This window comes from Microtus oregoni, unplaced genomic scaffold (genome assembly GCF_018167655.1).
Source record: "Microtus oregoni isolate MIOR12 unplaced genomic scaffold, Mior012 000010F_ref0000083, whole genome shotgun sequence".
Lineage (NCBI taxonomy): Eukaryota > Metazoa > Chordata > Mammalia > Rodentia > Cricetidae > Microtus > Microtus oregoni.
The window spans coordinates 33,270,491-33,291,742 of record NW_024543069.1 but is presented as its reverse complement, the minus strand read 5'-3'; the positions used below and the strand labels follow the sequence as shown (position 1 = coordinate 33,291,742).

Genomic DNA, 21,252 nt, shown 5'->3' with positions numbered 1-21,252 from the left:
GAGTTGGAAGTAGCTGCATGTGGCGGTTAATGAAGTTGGTGAGACAAGCTGGGTGGGAGTGGGCCACAGTTCTCCAACAGTGAGTACCAGGTGTGTAGGGCCCACCTGTCAACCAACATATGAAGTCCCAGGAAATTAGGCAGAGATGTTTAGGGAATCTCCAGTCTTGGATTAAGAGGGTGCCCTAGAATTCCAAACACAATGGAGGATGTTGGCAAGAAAAGGGTTTTACAGTTAACTGCTAAATTACAACTCTTGGTCAATTCATATTTCTATAACCAGCAAAAGCACATTTTGAATTTGTCTTCTAAGTTTCGTTCTTTTAACCAAATTCGGACCCACTATATGCAGAGCAGTCTGCAGTTGTTTTCACCTGGGAACGGACAGGAGCACAATAAAGGTACATGCAGATAGTCATCAGGCTGCGGACTGCAAACTTCCGAGGGGTGGGCTGGGCCCTGTGTGCGAATGATAGCTCTGCAGGTCCAGCCTGTGCTCACAGCACCACACGTGGCTCTCGGATGAGGGCAGAATAGATGGAGAGCTGTGTCTAGCCCCACATTCCTCAGTATCTCAGCTGGGAAGAGGTGGCCTTCCTGACACTGGCTGGAGATCATGTTTTCTGCATAAAGACTAACAGTGGCTGTTCATTACTGACCTTTTCCCCAGAGCCAAATAGGTCACGGTCTGATTAGTATTATTTACCCAGTCAGTAGCTAACCCCGGCGGAACACTCCACCTTAGAAGCATTAGAACTATTATCTTATCTCAGCAGAACAGTACTCGACTCTGCTTTCAACAGAGAAATGTATATATTCCCAAGTAGAGGGCTGCCAGTCTATTCCGGCCACCCAGAGCTGCCAGGCCCCACTGCCAGCACCTCACTGGCACAGATGCCTAGCAAGCTGCCACACTTCGTCATGACAGAGGTAAGCAGGATGCACAGATGAGGCTGGTTTCAAGGCAGCTCTGCTTTCTAGGACAAATTTCTCAAGTGCCAGTTCAACATTCTGACTTGAGCCTTGAAGCCTGTGGGAAGAGTTGAATGACCGAGTCTACCGCCCTAAGGAAGGCGGCACCAATCAAGGCCTGAGCAACTTCATCTGAATAGGTTTATCCCCTGCAGAGCACCTCGCAGCTTCTACTTCAAGGATCCTTACATCCAGGGATGCTGCAAGAGACAAAAATCTAGGTAACGTTAGGTTTCTAAAATCATGGTTTAAATTGACAAGAAACTGACTAACTCAGAACTCTAAAGAAGAAACTGAATAATACAAAACCAAGTATAGAGGGCTAAGAGCCCTCCCACAGCACAGGAGTTCAATTCCAGCACCCACATGTCTTACAACCATGTAACCCCAGTAGCATGGGGTCTGATGCCCCTCCTCTGAGGGGCACTGCAGGCATATGGTGCAGAGATACATGCAGACAAAACACTCATACAAATAAAAGTATTTAAAACAACATGAGGGAATGAGACCAAATTATAAGCTCTTTTTATTGTACGGTGGATATGGACGACACAAGCTCAGAAGATGAATGTGGTGTTTCTCAGGCATGCCCACTCCTAAGGATGACTGCTGGGATCATTACAAACAGATTTAGGCTCAGCAGGTAGGAAGAGTGGACTCTGGAGCTGGGGATGTAGCTAAACAACTGAGCAATGTGTAAAGCCTTAGATCTGAATTCTAACACTGAAGGAAAAGAAAATGAACGTTTTTTAGACCCCTAAGAAGTAGGCAATTTGGGAAAACATGCCAGTTCACAAACCCCTCCAAGATTGCTGCACCATACTGACAATGAGACATTTGACTGGAGGTAAGAAATTATCTGTAGAACACAGTTTATTTTCAAGTCCAAAACACAAAACCACTTCCTTTTAAAAAAACAAAATGCATTGTTTTTACTGCATGAATACCTGGGACTGCTCACAGATGCAGGTTTTCAACCTTCAGTCCAATGGGTCAGATGATATAGCAGTTTATTACATCAGAAGGTATATACTTTAACAATTTGTTTCTAGAAAACATTTTACATAAAAAAGAAACAATTTATCAACTCTTCAGTCATCGCATGAGCTCTTCAGCCAGGATTTGGTGACAACCACACTTTCTAGAGATGCTCCAGGACTGACAGGAGCGTAGCATGCTGCACCCTTCTGCTTACGTCATCTTGATGATTTCCGCATGCATCACCCTCAGCAAGCACAAGTCTTTCACGACCCCCATTTTGGGCTTTTCTGTGTAGGAGCAACTTGTCCCTGACCAAGAATCCAGCATGACGCCAAAATCTGACCTAAGTAGGCTCTGAAGTAAAACTTTTCCAACTCATAATGAAGGGATTTAGTAGCTATCCGTAATACTGTTTTTATGTCAGTGCTGTCAGCATAACCGGCGACAGCAAAGCCCAAGTACAAATGTGTGCACTGTAATACATCACCTCTTACCTGAACGACCCCACAGCGGGAGTGTTCCACCAAGGTGGAATTGCCTCAAAGTTACACTGAACGTGGTATATGTAGCGCTTGGCTAACCAGTGCCCGATTTTCATTTCCAAGAGGTTTTCCTCATCCTGAATCAAACACAGTCTTATTAGTGTATATGACACACTGGCTCCCGACTCGAGCTCGTTTGGTTTACTGTACATGCTTTATTAAAACGGTACTCGTATTTACAGCATCGAAGAAAGAGTCCCTTCCAAGGTGCTCTCACACACATCCAGACTCACCCACACGGACATTCACACCACAGCCCACGCACCCACACCAGTGACATGTGAGGGGCAGACTCCTAAATTTAGGCAGCTGCTGGGGAAGAGTTGTTGATTTTTCACTTTTTCCTGAAGAAAAACAAAAAGCACAGGGGACGCATTTGGCCATCACAATGCTAGCTATGTGTGTATACACATGGCAGTTAACACTGAGTGTTCCGCTCACATCCCACACACAGAATGACAGCAACCTCAGTCTCAATGCTGCTTGTAGTGACTTCTCAATTCAGAGGGGCTTTTCCTAAAAATAATTCAAGTTTATGGAAGTGAAATAAGGCACAATTAATATTGATTTGACCTAGCAGAAGGAAGGGAAGAAAATAAAACTGATCTCAAATTATTTTAGCTAGGGAACTGCTTACTTCAATCCACTGGAAATCCCTCTAATTTCCAAACCTTTCTTAGAAGGAAGTTTTTCACTCTTCCCTGACAATGTCCAGAAAAAAAAAAAAGTTCGGGAAATCACTTTTAATGTTTCAGTAGCCTGAACTTCTTAAATGAATGTGCAACCGCCACTCCCCTGCCCAAGGCTCTTCCCTTAACACAAATAAAACAGCCTGTGAAACAGGATCCCTTGCTGTTTTCAGAGATCTATACACTTGAGTAGCAAATACCTATCTGGTTGTCTTTGATACTTTTTTGTTGTTTTAGAAGGGGTGGGGGACAGGAAGGCAGAGAGAGGAAGGAGAAAAAGGAAGAGGGAAAGGGAAGGAAGAGAAAAGAGAGGAGGGGAGGGGTGAAAATAACCTGGTGACTTTCTTGCAGTTAGGGCCCTGTCTCCTTGTCAGGGTGACGAAGCCCACCAGACATTACAAACAACTGCAACAAATTCATCTGGCAGCACAAACAATGCTCCTATTCAGATCTCCACAGTGAAGCTCGTTATCGGGTACACTCGGGCCAAGTGTTTCTCACAGCAGGTGCGCCACCCAAGACTGGATGTCCTCTGAAAGGAGTAAGAGCTGTAGTTCTGAAGGCCCCTGGCTTTGGTTGTTCACAAAGTTCAATCCTGTTTACTGTGATCCTTGGTGTCCTCCTCGTCTGTGTACTCTGACGGTTCTTCCCCTGGCTTTAGGAGTCTGCCTACATAATCATATTTTTCTGAAAGATACACCAAAAGAAAGTCAGTAATGGTTAAATTCGTTTCATGACTCACTGTACTTCAACAAGGCACTTGCCTCTTAAGACATACAGCAGCTAAATTCCCCCAGTGCTTCATTTATATGCATTTAAAGGCCTGAACAGAAGGTCACAGGAACTGACAAGGTTTAGGACTGCTCTTTGAAGCGGAGTTCGGTGTTAGTGGGTCTTAGCAGCAGTTTTAAGTTTATCGTGCACGGGCCATCTCGGAGCTGTCCAGCATGGCTTTACTAACATGAAGCCTTGGAATGTGGCTGTTTGTTTTTGCTGACTTTATACAAGTGCTCTACCACTGAGTTCTAACAGTCCAGCGCTCTGAACTTTTTGCTGTTTTGTTTTTGTTTCGAGACAGGTTCCTCTGTGTTACTTTGGCTGTCCTGGAACTCACTCTGTAGACCAGGCTGGCCTCGAACTCACAGAGATCTGCCTGCTTCTGCATTCAATTCTTTTAACTCTTACTTAATAACTTAAAATATCACAGCTAAAATATTATAATCAGATATAGTACTTCATACACACAGTCCCAGGACTTGGCCTGCTGAGTCTGAGGTCAATATATGCTACACAAACAAACGTATGCACATAAATAATTGGAAATTTCTTAGTCATTCAAACAGTGGATTACAAAACTCCATGGCTAATATTTTGGAATATTAACTGTGCAGAAGGAGATTTTCTTGGGCTGAATGAAGATGGGATGGTGGTAGCCGCAGGGCCTATGAGGTGGAGAACCAGAGGGTAAACAGATTGAAGGAATATTCTGGAGAAAAAAATGCAACAACAAAGTAGTAGGGATGAGGCTCTCTGCAGGCCCTGCAAGGCCCCCACCACATCTTCATGCTTTCCACACCAAGCTCTTCATGTGCCAAGTGTTTAATTTAGAACTTTGTATGCAGGTAAAACATGTTTGTTTTCTGTCTGAAAGGAAAACCTTCGCTAAGTGAATTAACCAAGTGAATTAGCCGTGGAAAGGGTGAGCAGTGGGCTCTGCACACAGAAGAACCAAGATAGGTGCCAAGAAGCCCAATGAGCTGCTCCAAAGACTCAGCAGGAGACAGATGGCTCAAGCTTGTCACACAGGAGGTAAAAACTGCTACTGTGATGATATAGTATTCCTTCCTTACTAAACATTAAGAGTTTAGTTTAAATTAAATTAGTTTAAATTAATTAGATTAACTCATGTTGCAATACATTATCATTAGTGTTGATATCACTTACTCATTTGCTGTTGTTCCTGGCTGTGGTAGTTCTCAAGGCACTGGGATGGAACCCACGGCACAAGGTCATGCAATCTACTACATTGCTACGCTCTAACCCTTGAGCTTGTTTTAAATACAAGTCTATATTTAGCAAAACAGAACTAGTCCCTAATAACAAGTCTTAGAAGACTAGTGAAAGCATCACAGTTTGAGGCTGTTGGGCTCATAGGCACGCACCATACCTGGTCCTAAATGTGTTTTCAAATGTGGACTTTCAACCTAATTGTCACACGTTAACAGTCTTATTAATTAAAATATATCCTAATAATGATGGAAGCGAAACTAGGAGGTGTCTATAAAGTATGTACAATAGCATATGTTCAGTTTTCCAAACGACGATACCTTTAAACTGCATTTCCCATTCTCGAACACTCTCCATTTGCACTGCGTTCAAATCTGAGAGGTCATCGTATTCATCTCTAAGTGCATCCTTATCCAGGCAGAATGTCGCCAGCCCCCTGGAGGCGTCCCTGCCAGCAAAGATCCCATATGGGCCCGCTGAAAAAGAAAGAGACAGCTCAGAGTCTACGCCATCTTAAGGTGTGTGTACACATAGGGATCCTCTCCATGATGTGCATTTGGTGCACAGCCTTAATTCTGAAATATGAAGACACTGGAGGGATAATCAGATTTGTTGGAAACTTCCCTTGTACCTAAGTAAAGCTTTTTTTTTTACTAACAATAAATTCATGTCAGATACCCAGAAACTTGTTCACTAGGAGAGGAGGGATCAGTGGGATGCAGCCCATGAGGTTCCTCATGCTCCAGTAGGTGGCCCCACACCCATGCCTTCACTGCCAGTGCTACATGGACGCAATGGGTTTGATCCCATTGCACACTAAGTTGGGATCAAAAAGTTGTGGGATAGGGAAGGACTTGGAAAGGAGGCAATGGGGTGTGACCAAACACATCGTGTTCCTGTAGGAAATTCTCAAAACAAAAAATGAAGTTAAAAATTATGTTGGTGTTCATGTGTGCATCGATGTCAGGTGTCTAGCTTAATCTCTCTGCCTTATTTCAAGAGACAGCCTGTCTCACTGAACCTGGAGCTCACTGATTTGGCTCTACTGGCTGGTCAGACAGTTTCAGGAACCCCCTTCTACACCTCTCCAACATGGGCTTACGGGCATGCATAACTGGACCTTGCATTTAATGTAGATGTGGAAGATCTGAAGTCAGTGTCTCACAGACATCTACCAAGTCCCCAACTGCCAGAGCCAATCGTTTAAGATAGAATTGTTTGCATCTCATACTGCAGAAGGGGCCAAAGTGATCTTTCTGTTTAAAATGTTTCAAAAATGTTTAAATAAGATTTCCAAAATATGATTTTACAAATGACAATTTCTTTTGAGTTTCTGAACTTCCTTCACAGATGGCAGAAGTCATTCTGAGGAAACGGAAACAGTTTTAAAACACAGTTAGAAGCTTCACCCTCAGGAGCAGCCAGTTACTGGCTTAAGATTGACTCTTAGAAAAACAAAACAAAAACCAACACAAAACAAAACCCAAAAACGTATTCTGTGTATATGCATATATGTTTGTGTGTAAAAGATACGCCACAGTGTAAGTATAGTCCAAGGACTTGGGTCTCAGGGACCCAAACTCAGGCCAGGCAAGGGCTTTTATCCACTAAGCCACCTCCCAGGTTCGTGGAAACTATTAATTAATAAAGGGACTTATTAGAATAAATTATTGCCCATCTAAGAAAACAAGAATAAAAATGCCCTGGTTTCTAGGTGAAAGATGATGGCACCTGCTCTCCTCTGAAAGCATTTAGGAGACTCCTAAGCATCAGAAAGTACTTGCGCCTTGTGAGATAGGAAATGAAGTATCACCTACACAGAACACTTCACTATGAGAAGGAATTTGAATTGCTGACTGTACTTCATTGGAAACATGACTGGGTAGGAGTTCATTCTTGGAAAGGTCCATCACACGGAGTGAGAACAGCTTTCTCAGGAGTTTTCAAGCAGCTAGTTTAGGCGTGGCCACAGGTGTCAGGCGTGCAGCTTCTTTAATTACTAAGCCTTGCCGGACGGCGGTGGCGCACGCCTTTAATCCCAGCACTCGGGAGGCAGAGGCAGGTGGATCTCTGTGAGTTCGAGACCAGCCTGGTCTATAAGAGCTAGTTCCAGGACAGGCTCCAAAGCCACAGAGAAACCCTGTCTCGAAAAACAAAACAAAACAACAACAAAAAAATTACTAAGCCTTCTCCATGTCACTTATAGATATTATCACAAATTATAACTAAATGGATAAATTTTTTCTTACTGAATGAATGTACCCATGATTTAATTATTCTCTCAATAATAAAACATTGTTTTGCTCCCTTAAATGTGTCTTCTATAGAAAACAGACACTACTGTTGGTGGTCAACATTCATGACTTTCAAACTTGGTTATGCTCTCAACTGACATTCAAGGAGACCTGTGAGCAGACAAAGCACCGAGTGAAGGCAGGCCCTTTGGTTCTTGGAAACAAAGATGACCAAAGCCTATCAGCCTAAAACAGTGGCAAATGAATCAAAGAAGGGATAATAAAAACAACACGAGAACAACAACCTTGAGGAGGAAATGACAATCTCTAATTTAAAGAGTTTCCCAGTAACTTCACACTTTGGTCTTTCAGGATTTCATGAAGAAGGAATAGACTTTGCTTTTTTCCTCCACTTGGCAGATTAAAAAATGAGAACACAGAAGAACTCAGTGGCTCACCCAGTGTTACTGGCTGAAGCAGGGCACTAGCCCCCCCTTTCCTCACCACCCCAAATACCGCATCTCCGGAAAGCCGAGGCCCCACAGCTCTGAGCATTTGTGCGGAGAACACTGAGGGTAGGGGGCACTCCATGCAAGTGTTCTTCCACTCACTGCTGCTGCCTCAGCTCGGTCCGCTTTCTGCTACCTTCAGACAGAGACACCTGGTTGGCCTTCCAGAGCTCACTCTCTGTAGAGTTGACCTTGCACTCCTTTTGCCTGGAGCGTGACTAGGAAGCCATCTGAGCAGCGCAAAGGTGGGAAAGATGATCAGTGCCTATACAGACAGCAAACACAACGACACTGCAGCCCTCATCACCACAAAACCCCCTAGTCTTTGAGTATGTTAGTCTACACACCAGTGGGCTCAAGTACATTTCTGTCAGCTTTCCTAAGGAAGGGTCAATTTTGCTAATCTTTTTGTTGCTAAGTAAATTGTAGATAAAACTGGGCTTCTGTGAACTGGTTAAAGGAAAACAATGAGTAATATATCCCTGTCCTCCCTAAACTACGTTAAGTGTCCCCTTTACAAACAGACTTCTGTGGAAGCATCTCCTGCTGCAGAGGCCTTGGCTCACAAGCTCTCTGCTCCACGCTGTAAGGCCACTGAAGAATTAGGGTTGGAATTGGGCAGCTCCTCAAGGAGACTTTGATGGTGGACAAAAAGATACCTTCCTACATTCCTTCCCCCTTGAGATAGCTTCCACAACAAATAAAGATGTCAGCAATAGAATTTTGCTAAGTACATATGGCTGCTCACAAAACAAAACAGGAATGGGAGCTACCCAAGAAAAGCAAATCTGATCTAGTGTTAGCCTCTGTGGTACAGTTTACCAAAAAACCAAATGCTGTTTACTGAGTGTCAAGACTTCTTTAGATATCATTACAACGATCCCCAACCAAGTAACTGGCTAACCTAACATCCTTTGCCTTTATGATGCTGAATATACTTGGGATTTTGACCGCTCCTTGGACTAGCAACAGGTAGAACACTCAGTGCAGATCCCAAGCAGCCATGGGATGGAAAATTCAATAAATTACAACCAAACACTGCAGTGTCAAATGGCTTTATGTAAGGTGAGTGTGTTCAACTGTAGGTGATATGAGTATGTTCACAGGAGGCTTGGCTAAGGTATGATGCTCCACAGGTTAAGTGACTAGATAAATTTTTGACTCTTTTCTCCTTCTCCTCTTCTTCTTCTTCTTCTTTTTTTTTTTTTAAAAAAAAGACAAGGCCTCATTATGCAGCACTGTGTGGCCTCAAACTCCTACCTCCAGAACGGAAAAACCATGCACCACCATATCTGGTTGTGATTAGGATTTTTTTAAAGTTCAGAATCAATAAACTTGGCTGGGTGTAGACAGCATATTTATAATCTCAGCATTCTGGCAGTAAAGGCAGGAAGACTGTGAATTTGAGGTCTGCCTAGGCTACATAGTGAGACAAACGAAACAAGAAAAAAATCTGAAACAAAAGTCAATCAACTTATTAGCTACTAAATCCTAAAACTGCTTATTTTTGATACAACTGTGTAGAATGTGTGACAAATCACATGCATATGCATACGCCACTCTCATATGAAACAACAATATAAAATAATAAACAGAAAGTGTGGTAAGTAAAATCTATGACATAATTTGACCGTAGAATGATAAAGGAGAAATATTCCATAAGTTATTTTCATGGCTTGAAACTGATGTCTATAAAGCTGCTGTAAATGTATAGAGATACTTTCCACTCTAATCTGGGAAGCTCCAGGACTTTCAGGGTCAGTATAGCAAAGCTGAAGAATGTTTCTGTCAAGAAGACAAGTCACGGCCAGGCAGTGGTGGTATATGCCTTTAATCCCAGCACCTGGGAGGCAGAGGCAGGTGGATCTCTGTAAATTCTAGGCCAGTCTGGTTTACAAAGCGAGTTCCAGGACTGCCAGGGCTAGAAAGAGAAACCCTGTCTCGGGGTGGAGGGTGGGGGAAGACACTGTATGCTGGAGGGACCACCCACCAAGTAACACACTGATGCTTCAAACCCAACACAGAACAAGTATTTCACCGGTCTAAAGCTGAGACCAAATTAGATGTTTCATGTGACTGAAAATCCCACCTTGTCTCTGAATGTCCAACCAGAGGCTTGAGCACACAGAAACATGCATAGTCTACAGAAAAAGGGCAAACTGGAGAGTCATCATGTTAAAATAAGAAAGACAAAGAGAAAAAAAAAAAAAAAAAAAAAAGAAAGAAAGAAAGACAAAGAGCCTGTGCATGTCTTACATGGTGACTACAGATTAAAACACACACACACACACACACACACACACACACACCAAAGTAAAATGAGGACAAAAGGAAGGGAAAAGACCCAAGTATGAGACACAACTTAGACATAAAAGATAAATCTAAGTACATAAACCCACAAATTTGTGGTTTAAAACACTGTACAGGGACAGATGATGAAGCTAAGTGGTAGACTGCTTGTCAAGGGAGGGAGGGGCCAATCCCTAGTGTCCGTCTGTCTGTCTATCTGTCTGTCTCTCTCTCTCTCACTCACACACACACACATGCACACACATGCAAAGGTAAAAAAAAACTATGCAGGACTGATGGGGAACACAGCAGACATAAACATGCACCAAGCTCACTGATGACCTGAATTCTAATACCCATATCCCATGACAGGAGGAGAATGGATTCCTGAAAATTGACCCAGAAACCTCCATACATACACTGAGCACCGTAATTCACGAACACACATCATACATAATACAATAAAATATCAAAACAACAATGAGGGTTGGAGAGATGGTTCAGCAGTTAAGAGGCTACTGATCCAGAGGGCATGGGTTCTATTTCCAGCACCCACACGGCAGCTCACAACTGTCTGTAACTCCAGTTTCAGGAGATCTGATCCCCTCTTCTGTCCTCCACAAGGCACCCAGCATACACACAGTGTACCCATGCAGCCAAATATCATACACATAAGTTTAAAAATTAAACATAAAAAAATAAAACCAAGCCAAAGATCAAACCCCAATTATACATTAAGTGGAAAAGATTTGCAGCAAAGGCTGAAATGATGACTATCACTTGAAAAAATGTGGCCAAGACTATAAAACAAACGTATGTAGACAAGGAAACAAAATGACTCAGATTTTCTTTAAAGATGTGAAATTTTGCGCTAGGGAGACAGTGCTTGCCCTGCAAGCAAGATGGCTCAGCAGGAACTCACTTGTTGCCAAGCCTCATGGCCTGAATTCAACAAACTGGGCACCGCATGGAAGAAAGTAATCACTCCAGCAAGTTGTTCTGTGGGCTCTACATGTGCACCATGGTGTGCCTGCTTGTGTGCACTTGGGAGAAAGTAATCACTCCAGCAAGTTGTTCTGTGGGCTCTACATGTGCACCATGGTGTGCCTGCTTGTGTGCACTTGCACACACATTCTCTAAAAAAAAAAATTGCTAAAAAAAAAGCCCAAGTTCAATCCCTGGAATGGACATTGAAAATTATAAAGGCAAGAGTGGTGGAATGTTTGCAATCCCAGCATGCGGGAGGTGGAGACAGGTTAATCCCCTTGGTTTCACTAGCCAGCAAGGTTCCTCTACTCACTGTTGAAATATAAGCGGTGGGCTGCATCCCACCACCCGGGAGGGCTCCCAGAGCGGCGGGCTGCGTCCCACTACCTAGCTAGCTTTACCCAAAATAATTACGCGGAAACTGTGTTTTTTCAAACACTGCTTGGCCCATTAGCTCTAGCCTCTTATTGGCTAGCTCTTACATATTGATCTAACCCATTTTTAATAATCTGTGTAGCCCACGAGCTGGCTTACCAGAAAAGATCTTAACCTGCGTCTGTCTGGAGTGGGAGAATCATGGCGACTCTTAGACTCTGCTTCTTTCTCCCAGCATTCTGTTCTGCTTACTCTGCCTATCTAAAGTCTACCCTATCAGAGGGCCAAGCAGTTTCTTATTAATTAACCAATGAAAGCAACAGATAGACAGATGACCCACCTCCATCAACTCACTGAGTTCTACACCGGAAACAGGTCGTGCTAATAAAAGAAGGAAGGCAGACAGGCAGATAGCAACTGAGGAATGACATTCAAGGTTGGCCTCTGGCCTCCATATGCATGCACACCTACACCTGTATTCTCTCCCTGTCTCTCTCGTTCCCCTCCTCACCCCGCCCCCCCACACGCTCATTCAAAATAAGAGAAATGACTGGAAGCTGTTTCAACCTCAGACTCACAAAGAGCAAGCAGTTTGAAGCATCATGTTTTTGGCAAGGATGAGAAGTAGGCATCTTTATGAAGTACACACAGGTAAGCTCTCTGGATGGCAGGCAACTCCAAATGAAGTCCCCACACCAAGCACAGCCACACAGTCAGCCTTGGTGATTCTGCTTCTAGGATGCAGAGTTTTATCGACATCTACGACATGGGTACAAGGCTGTTTCTCTCAGCACCATCACTAAGAGACGGGGAAAATTCACATGCTCACACACAGGGCTAATCAGATAGCTTCTATGTGATGTGAGTGATACACGAAAGGATCTCGGGACTGTGATACTGCTTGAGGGATGTACAGTATGCTATAATTAAGTGTGGGGAAATAGGACTCTGGTTCAGATGCTTTGACCTACACAGCACAGCCCTGCGACACCCACCCTGATCCATTTCCACCGGAGAGAGGCACCGCAGAAGGGGCTCTCGAGAAGATTTTTCCTTTTCCCAAGTCTTTGGGTTTTCAGTCCATGTATTATCTTTGAAAATTTTATCATAAAAGAAAAAAACCTTACATACAAGACCTTATTTTGGGATCTACTTCAAAGCACACCCACAACTGGCAGCATGGAAACTCCAGAACACGGACAAGAAACAAAGACTGCAGCGGCTGACGGAACGTTCTTGGTGGAGCAGGAACGGCAACTCCATGAAACAAGCTCCACCAGCGAGCAGACACATGCGCGCCCCAGAACAAACAAGCTCCACCAGCGAGCAGACACACGCGTGCTCCAGAACAAACAAGCTCCACCAGCGAGCAGACACACGCGTGCTCCACCAGCGAGCAGACACACGCGTGCTCCACCAGCGAGCAGACACACGCGTGCTCCACCAGCGAGCAGACACACGCGTGCTCCACCAGCGAGCAGACACACGCGTGCTCCACCAGCGAGCAGACACACGCGTGCTCCACCAGCGAGCAGACACAGGCGCGCCCCACCAGCGAGCAGACACATGCGCGCCCCACCAGCGAGCAGACACACGCGCGCCCCAGAACAAACAAGCTCCACCAGCGAGCAGACACATGCGCGCTCCACCAGCGAGCAGACACATGCGCGCCCCAAGAACAAACAAGGCGGGCAAAGGAGGACTCACGTTGCTTTAGGTTAGCAGAAACTTAGCCAGGCAGTGGTGGCGCACACCTCTAATCCCAGCACTGGGGAGGCAGAGGCGGGCAGATCTCTGTGAGTTTGAGGCCAGCCTGGTCTACAAGAGCTAGTTCCAGGACAGGCTTCAAGAGAAAGCCTCTCTTGAAAAAAACCAAAAGAAACTAAGACACGGAGCATAAAGAAGACAGTCATGAAGAACAGGTGGGAAGTTAATAAGCATACACATCTACTTCTCTTCCAGGGGGATGTAAGAGAGAACGAGGGCGCAATAACTTAAAGGCAGGTTTACACGGTCTAAAATGGAGAGATGACAGCTTTCGTGGACTTTTAGCAGAATTCAGCATGTACCAGTCTTAGCCAGTGAACTGCTTGTTGCACAAGTGTGGGGACCCGAGTGTGGATCTCGTACACAAGGCCAGGTGTGTGCCTATAACTTAAGTCTGGCAAGGACACAAACAGATCCCCGGAGCTTGCTGGCAGCCTAGCTAAACTGGTGAGCTACAAAATCAGCGAGACCTTGTCTCGAAAACTAAGGTGGACAGAGGCTAAAGAAGACACTGCTGTTTATCTTTGCCTTCCACACGCAGTGTGCAGACATATACACAACAGAACAGGACTGGAGATAGAAAAAAACATGTCAACCACAACAGAATCGGGGAGAGCATTGTCAAAGCAAACTTGTACTTAACAACCAGAAGGCAGTGCACACACTATTCAAGTGAAGGCTTAACCAGAATCCAGCATACAATTCTGTATGCTGACCTCCTATCATTGCTCCTGAACAAGGACAGATAAGCACAGGCCGTTTTCCTACCAGTGAAAAGAACTACAGGCCTTTTAGTAAATTGAAGACAGAACTCCAAGAAAAATTGAGGTGTAAGAAATAGTAAGTCTGTCCCCCACCCTTGCCCCCAGACAGGGTTTCTCTGTGTAGCAGCTCTAGCTGTCCTGGAACTCAGTTTGTAGTCCAAGTTGGCCTGAAACTCAGAGTTCCACCTGCCTCTGCATTTCTGGGTGCTGGGATTAAAGGTGTGCACCACCACACCTTTATCCCAACAGTCGGGGAGGCAGAGGAAATAGTAAATTTTCAAAAAGGCAACCACATTGTAAAGACCTGAGTTCCACTTAGCATCACACTGGGCAGCTCTGGGGGATCTGACTCCTTTTGCTGGATACCTTAGGACTTACATAAATGTGGTGCGCACGCGTGCGCACACACACACAGACACAGACACACAGACACAGACACACACGTTTCCACATCTCCTACAAAGAAAAAACCTTCCAGGGCTGTGGACACAGGTGAGAAGTACTGTATCTGCCCTAAATGCCTAAATGCTTGAGGCCCAGTTTCATCTAAGCATTAACAGGGAGAAAAACCCATCAAGTGGCAGTAAGGTATCTTCAAGAGACACAACAAGAAGAAAACCTAATTTACACAGCTGTTCCAAAGGCCAGTCAACATCTAAACCGTATCTGAACAAAATCACCAGGAGAGTGGAACAGATTCGTCCATGCCAGCAGAGAAGGGAGAGGGGAAGGGAAACCAGAGAAGACCTCCAGTAGAGGGGAATGGAGACCCCCAGTAGAGTTCTTCTCAACTGAACTGTATTCAGAGCACTGCTAGTCACAAAGGTGTGGCCAGGTACGATGGCGGAGCCAAAAACATAACGGCACTCACAAAAATGGAACGGGATTGAGCTAGGAGAACATAAAATGCTGATGAGTTCAAAATCTAGCTACACACACACACGTTTCGTTTTTTTAACACAGGGTTTCTATGTAGCCCTGGCTGTCCTGGAACTTGCTCTGTAGACCAGGCTAGCCTTGAACTCAGAGATCCGCCAGTCTGCCTGCCTCTACCTCTGAGTGCTGGGATTAAATGTGTGTTCTACCACCTCCTGTCATAATTACTAAACATACATACATACATACATACATTTTAAGAACAAAATAGTACAAGTTGATTTCAAGGGCTGGAGTAGTAAAACTTGAGTTAACTACTAGTAACCACAGGTTGATACCAAGCCTGAACAATCAATGGAGATGACAGACAAAGGTGTGATTAGCCGGCTTCTATGTCACCCCACGGCACAGCAAGGCTAATAGCCCATTTCAGAACACTCTCACACCCAAGCTCTGTACAGTCGGTCCCTTCACAGTTAAGAGGCCAACCCCCACACTTTGTAACCATCTAACAGAAATAAGGTACTTCTGAATACCCAAATAAGCCCCTTGATCATAATCCTAATTTCATTCATAGCACTTAAGAAAAAACCCAGACTATAATTACATGCTGAGATGTGTTTGTACACTTATTGCCTGTCCTCAAATGATGCCAAGTCCACAGATATGGACTGGTCTATGCCAAAGACTAATTCCAATTCTGAAATTGTCTTGTTTAAAGTCTTACTGTAATGAAATCTAAGGTGCTGCTTCTTGGTATTTAAAAATGGAAATGAAGTCTTATAGTAAAGACCTTGAGAAAGGATACAGGTACCAAGAGTTATATAGTGATGTATGCTAGAGGTATAAGGGCCTCGAAAAGCATCTGACCAGCTAAGTACATGCAACTAGTTCTGTTCCTTCTAAACTTAATAGGCATTCTCGGGTCTCAATTTTGTTATTTTAATTTGCTGTAGTATTTAATACAATACAGGTCCCTAAAACATTAAAAACAATGCAACGATACAGAATTCATAAGAGGTAACCAATACTATAGAAATGATATAAATAAATATAAAGCACAATATAAAACTTTTCTGAACTTTGCTCTTTTCAAGACAGGAACTCACAGTATAGCCATCCTGGAGGTCAACTATGTATCCTGGTTAGCTACTCTCTAACTAAAGGCCTTCCTCCTGCCTCTGCCTCAAGAATGTTGGCATTTCAAGTGTGTACCACCACACTTAGCTACTTCAGAAATGTGAGCTGGTCCCCTTTATCTTACTGGTAGCTAACACGATGCATGTGGTAACTAGCCCAAATAGCAAACCTAGTTGGCTCCAAAGCAAGAAACTGTGATGACAGCAGGATTGTGACAACATGGGAGATCCATGCAGCAGTAGGTCAGGCTGGGCTTGGCCTTTATGTTGCAACTCTTGCTTAAACCACAGTTTTCTAAACTAAAATGTTAAATAAAAACAACATATTGAAGACAAGATTAAAAGGGGGAAGGGTTTAGTTCATGGGCTCCTTTCCTTAACCTCCTATTAGGTAGCTCCAAGGGGCTACTTATGTGGCCTGTTCCTTTTCAGTAGAATGATGGAGGAAGGTCATTGGTTAAATAAAAAGAAACTGCTTGGCCCTCATTGGTTAGAAGATAGGTGGGAGGAGTAAACAGAACAGAATGCTGGGAGGAAGTGAGCTCAGACTCCACAGCTCTCCTCTCGGGAGCAGACGCCTCAGGGAGACGCCATGCTCCGCTCTCCGGGACAGACACACGCCATGAAGCAAGCCGCCAGGTTAGACATGCTGAACCTTTCCCGGTAAGACCGGTGCTCACAGATTATTAGAGATGGGTTGATCGGGATGTGAGAATTAGCCTGTAAGGGCTAGAGCTAAAGGGCCAAGCAGTGTTTAAATGAATACAGTTTGTGTGTTGTTATTTCGGAGCATAAGCTAGCCAGGCTGCCGGGGTGTTGGGGATGCAGCCCCGCCACTCTTATTACTACAGTAGAATTTAAAAGGTAAGCTTGTTATAGCTTTGGCATATATTGACAAATGAGTAAAACACCAAATAGCCCAATTATATGCTTTTTTGCCATTCTAAAAACTAAAAATAAAAAAATAAATTGCACAAATTTCTCTGCTGCAATATAATCATCTAACAGTATACCGTTAACATAGTCAAATCCTATCCTGGAAGTCAGCACAGACGTCATGGATAATGTGCCAACAAGAAAGGTGTGTGTGAGCTGTGGAGCCAGCTGGACGTGGGTTTGATTTCAGTGTGGCTACTTAGTGCATAGGTGCTTTGGGGAAAAATCTCCGAGTTCCAGTTTTCACAAATGTAAAACAAGAATACAAATATCTTGTAGAGCCATTTAAAAAAAAATGAAACATGCTCAGGAAATGGAGCATGAACTTTTCTTCACTGGCTTCCAGAATCGTTGCTGGGCACTAGGAACTCCTGGGGAAGCAGGAGTGTGGTACTCTAGGAAGTACAGTGCTTAGTGTGCTAGCCATGTGGCTGAGGAATATGCCTGCTTGTTACAAAATAACTCATTTTAAAGAATATTAATTCTAAGTAGCCACTTGTGGCTTGGGCTACATACGGGGCTGCAAGAACATAAAGCCATGAAAAGTATGTGTGAACTTCAAAACCTGTATGGGAAGGAACCAGAAAAAGGTCTGAAGAAAAACCAGTAATAGATTCTCTAAGTTTATCCCTGAAGCTGTATACCAGTGCACAAAAACCTCGTGGTCAAACGTTCCTAGAGTGCTCAGCTTACTTAAACCTCAGACTCATCACTAAGGCAGATACTCTGCAGTTCACCAAAGACTGCAGGAATAACAAATGGTAGATCCAATCCAGGAAATGCAGTTTGCTACATGACCACACTTTCTGCCTATTACTAAAAACAATACTGACAACAAAGTCAACACATTCTAGTAAGTAGCTGGCAGAGAACTACATCTGAAGTATTGCCATTTCATCTTATTTTTAACAAGTGAAACTTTAAAGATGCACAGCTAGAAGAAAATGTGCCCAGCACTGTGGGGCAAAAACCTCAACGAACAATCGTTAATCCTAAAGGTACCACCGCAAAATGGGAACTGATAGTAGTTAGGGCACAGAAAATAAGCTTTCCAACTTCAGGCTGAACTGTTCCAATTACTAAGATTCTTAGATAAGGAGAACTGTATGCTGAACTATAACTCTACAAAATTACCTTGCTTATTCAAGAATAAAATGAAAACAGCATCCAGACTCCTGGAAAATATTTCAAACTCTTGTCTATTCTCTCCCCCTCCCCCCAAAACCCCAACTGATTGAAAGCTCCCAAGATGCTCTGGCTACATTTAAGCTATTCTCAATAATAGAATCTTTCAGACATTCCTATTAGGTTGTATGTTGATACCTGTAATAAAATAATTGTGCATCAGAACAAAGACGTTCTCTATTCTTTTTGTCTTGGACAGGGTCTCACTATGCAACCCCAACTGGCCTGGAACTCACAGAGTCACCTGCCTCTGACCCTAGGGTGCAGGGTTAAATGCCTGTACTACCTCACCAGGGCGGTTCTTCACTAGCAGCTGAAGAATGTCTTCAGTGCTCAAGCCAGAGCCCCAACCTACACAGCTCTCACTCTTAGCTTCTAACTTCTGCCACACATTTGCACCTGGAGGCTGCCCAAATGGTCTCTTTCCTAATGTGTGAGGACTAATAATGGTTCTTTTAACAAATACTCCAGACAATCTTTAACCACTGAACACACTTTTTAATGCAACTGGGGGAAAGGCTGTAACTAGGCACAAAATCTGTGTAAATTCTTGACTTTAAAAAGTTTATTTGACTTGGTCTGTGTAAATAGTATACTTTTGTCCTAATATCTTGTTCAACATGCTCTTAAACAAAAAAAGTATTAACCACTGATGTTGATGGAAGCATGGAAGGAGGCATGTGGTATTTGTTTATATATCCAGAATATCTATACATATACATAGATATGTAATGAAATACACGCTAAGAATAAACAGAGCCAACACCGAGCACTCCAGTTTCTTACCTCTAATCCAATCAACAAATCCAAACATTTCTAAAATAGCACCTAGCTAAGCTGAAATCAGAAGCACATTCAGTGTCAATAAATCACATGCACGAACAAAATTAAAAGGAAAACTTGTTTAAAACCTGGATGTAGTCCTTCCAGTGATGGGTCCATTTTGGTTCTCGCTTTATTCTTATTGTAGCTGCTCTCTCTCTCCCTACTCCCGCCCCCTCTTTAAAGCCTAATATTAACTACTGCATAACCAGGACACACAATGCTGCTCAATTTTACGGACTACCAACAGATTCCCCAACTCTGGACGCTTATTTGTGTAATCTGAAACAGATTACCACTACACTGTAAAAGGGCTTCTACAGCAACTACCTTACACATAGTTTTCTGAAAACAAAAGTTGTTAAAAAAAAAAAAAAACAACAAACCACCCTCTAATTTGGAGAACCAGCGCATGGCAGGGGGCCGGTCAAAAGTTTTTGACTCTTCCAGGCCACCCTCTCAGTTCGGCTAAAGGAAAATACAATAATTCATTATCAGCGGGTATTTGAACATTTATCTTACTAGAGAGAGAGAGAGAGAGAGAAAGAGAGAGAGAAAGAGGGGACAAGACAGACACGCCCGCTAGGCAGATGAGCTCCACCCCAGACACTCAGGGCCAATATCGTTGCCAGTCTTATTTATTAAGATCTACTTTATGGTCCGTCCTCATCTCCCATACAGTGTTAATCTTGGAAAGCATCTTGGAGCCCTAACTGGCTTTTTAGAAAAAGAAAATGAGTCCGAGGTGGTTCCTATAACCGAGCTCCAGAACTTGAAACTACGTGTCCCTAACCTTGGCTCTATGCAGACTAGTCCAGAGAAGGAAAGAAGAGCTAAGTGTCAGACAATTCAGAGTAAAAAGCTGTAACTTACACAGGGCCGAAAACTTTGGGTCGCCACTTTTCCCTTTTGCCCTCACAAAGCCCAGAAATCGGAAAGCTCAGGAGAAAGGTTGAGGACCAATGTGACAGAGTCAAAGAATTTTGAGAATTTCAGCCCCAGGAAAAGCTGCGAGGGGACACGGGGTGGGAAGGGAAGGGACGCCGAGAGCAGGTTTGTGGGGCGCCCCTGGAGCCCCCGACGCCCGCAGCTGGAGGCAGGCACGGGGCGGCTGTCCAGGTGCGTGGCCGCGGCGGGGGTAGGGTGTCCCGGGCCCCCCGACACCCCTGATTCCTCACCGGGGCCGTAGAACTTGCTGCCTTTGGTCACGTCGAAGACTTTCCCATTGACCGCGAGCAGGATGCGCGGCGTGCGCGCCCCGTCGTACTGGCGCAGCTGCTCCAGGCTGAAGTCCCGTTTCTTCATGCGTGGTAGCGTGGCGGCCGGGCTCTCTTCGCCCGCCCCAGGCCCCGCGCCCAGACCCCGCCGCCCCCAGCGCACCCACAGCCGGTAGGCCCCCAGCAGCACCAGCGCCACCAGAGCCACGTTCAGCAGCATCTCCCCGCCCGTGGCCAGCAGCGTCGCGGCCCAACTGCTCCCCGCCGCCGTAGCTCCCGCGCCGCCGGGACTCCCGTCACCGCCGTGCTCACCGCTGCTCCCCAGGGTGCCTAGCTTTACGTCCCCATCACCCGCCGCCATCACTGCCCGCCAGCGCCTTCCTCCTCCCGCCCCCTGCCCTCCCCAAGCCCGAGGCCGGGCCCGCCCACCAGGCGGCGCGCAGCCAATCACGTGAGGGGACGGGGCGTGGCCGCGCCGGCTGCTTATTGGCTGTTGGCGGGGTAACGTTGTCTGGCTTCGTTCTCTGGGCTCCGGCTTTTGCAAGCGGCGCGCGCGGGCGATGCCCCGCCCACCCCGCCCCACCCTTCCCGGCTCTCACGCTCTCCGCGCTTTGGCCCACGGAGTGTAAGGGGGGGCGGGGCTAAGGAGAAAGCAGGGAGGAGGAGCCGGCCGCGCGCGTGCGTCCTTGAGCGTCTGGGCGGGGCGCCGCTGGGGCGCGTGCGCGGGTCCCGGAGCGCCACGCGCTGGGCTCTGACCGGCGATCCACCCCCCCCTCCGCCCCCGTCGCTGCCGCGCGCCTGCGCCCCGCGACAGCGTCTCGCGGCCGCGTCTATGACGCCGCAAGCGGAGGCAGGGACGGAGCGGGAGCTGTGGGACCGTGCGTGAAGCCGGGCTGCGTTGCACCCGACCCCTCGGCTCCGGATCCGGGCCCACGCTGTCCTTGGGCGGTGCCCCTAACCGG

At 45.4% G+C, this 21,252-nt stretch overlaps 1 protein-coding gene across 1 annotated transcript; it reads right to left on the bottom strand.

Moving 5' to 3' along the window:
* Positions 1–1,826: 1,826 nt before the first annotated feature.
* On the bottom strand, positions 1,827–20,692 carry Pgrmc2 (progesterone receptor membrane component 2). The gene is made up of 3 exons (XM_041659419.1): positions 20,252–20,692; positions 5,511–5,666; positions 1,827–3,870 (listed from the first exon to the last, which is right to left on the bottom strand). Exons 1-3 carry the CDS (start codon positions 20,649–20,651, stop codon positions 3,773–3,775), a joined length of 654 nt encoding a protein of 217 aa, XP_041515353.1. The 5' UTR covers positions 20,652–20,692; the 3' UTR covers positions 1,827–3,772.
* Positions 20,693–21,252: the final 560 nt, after the last annotated feature.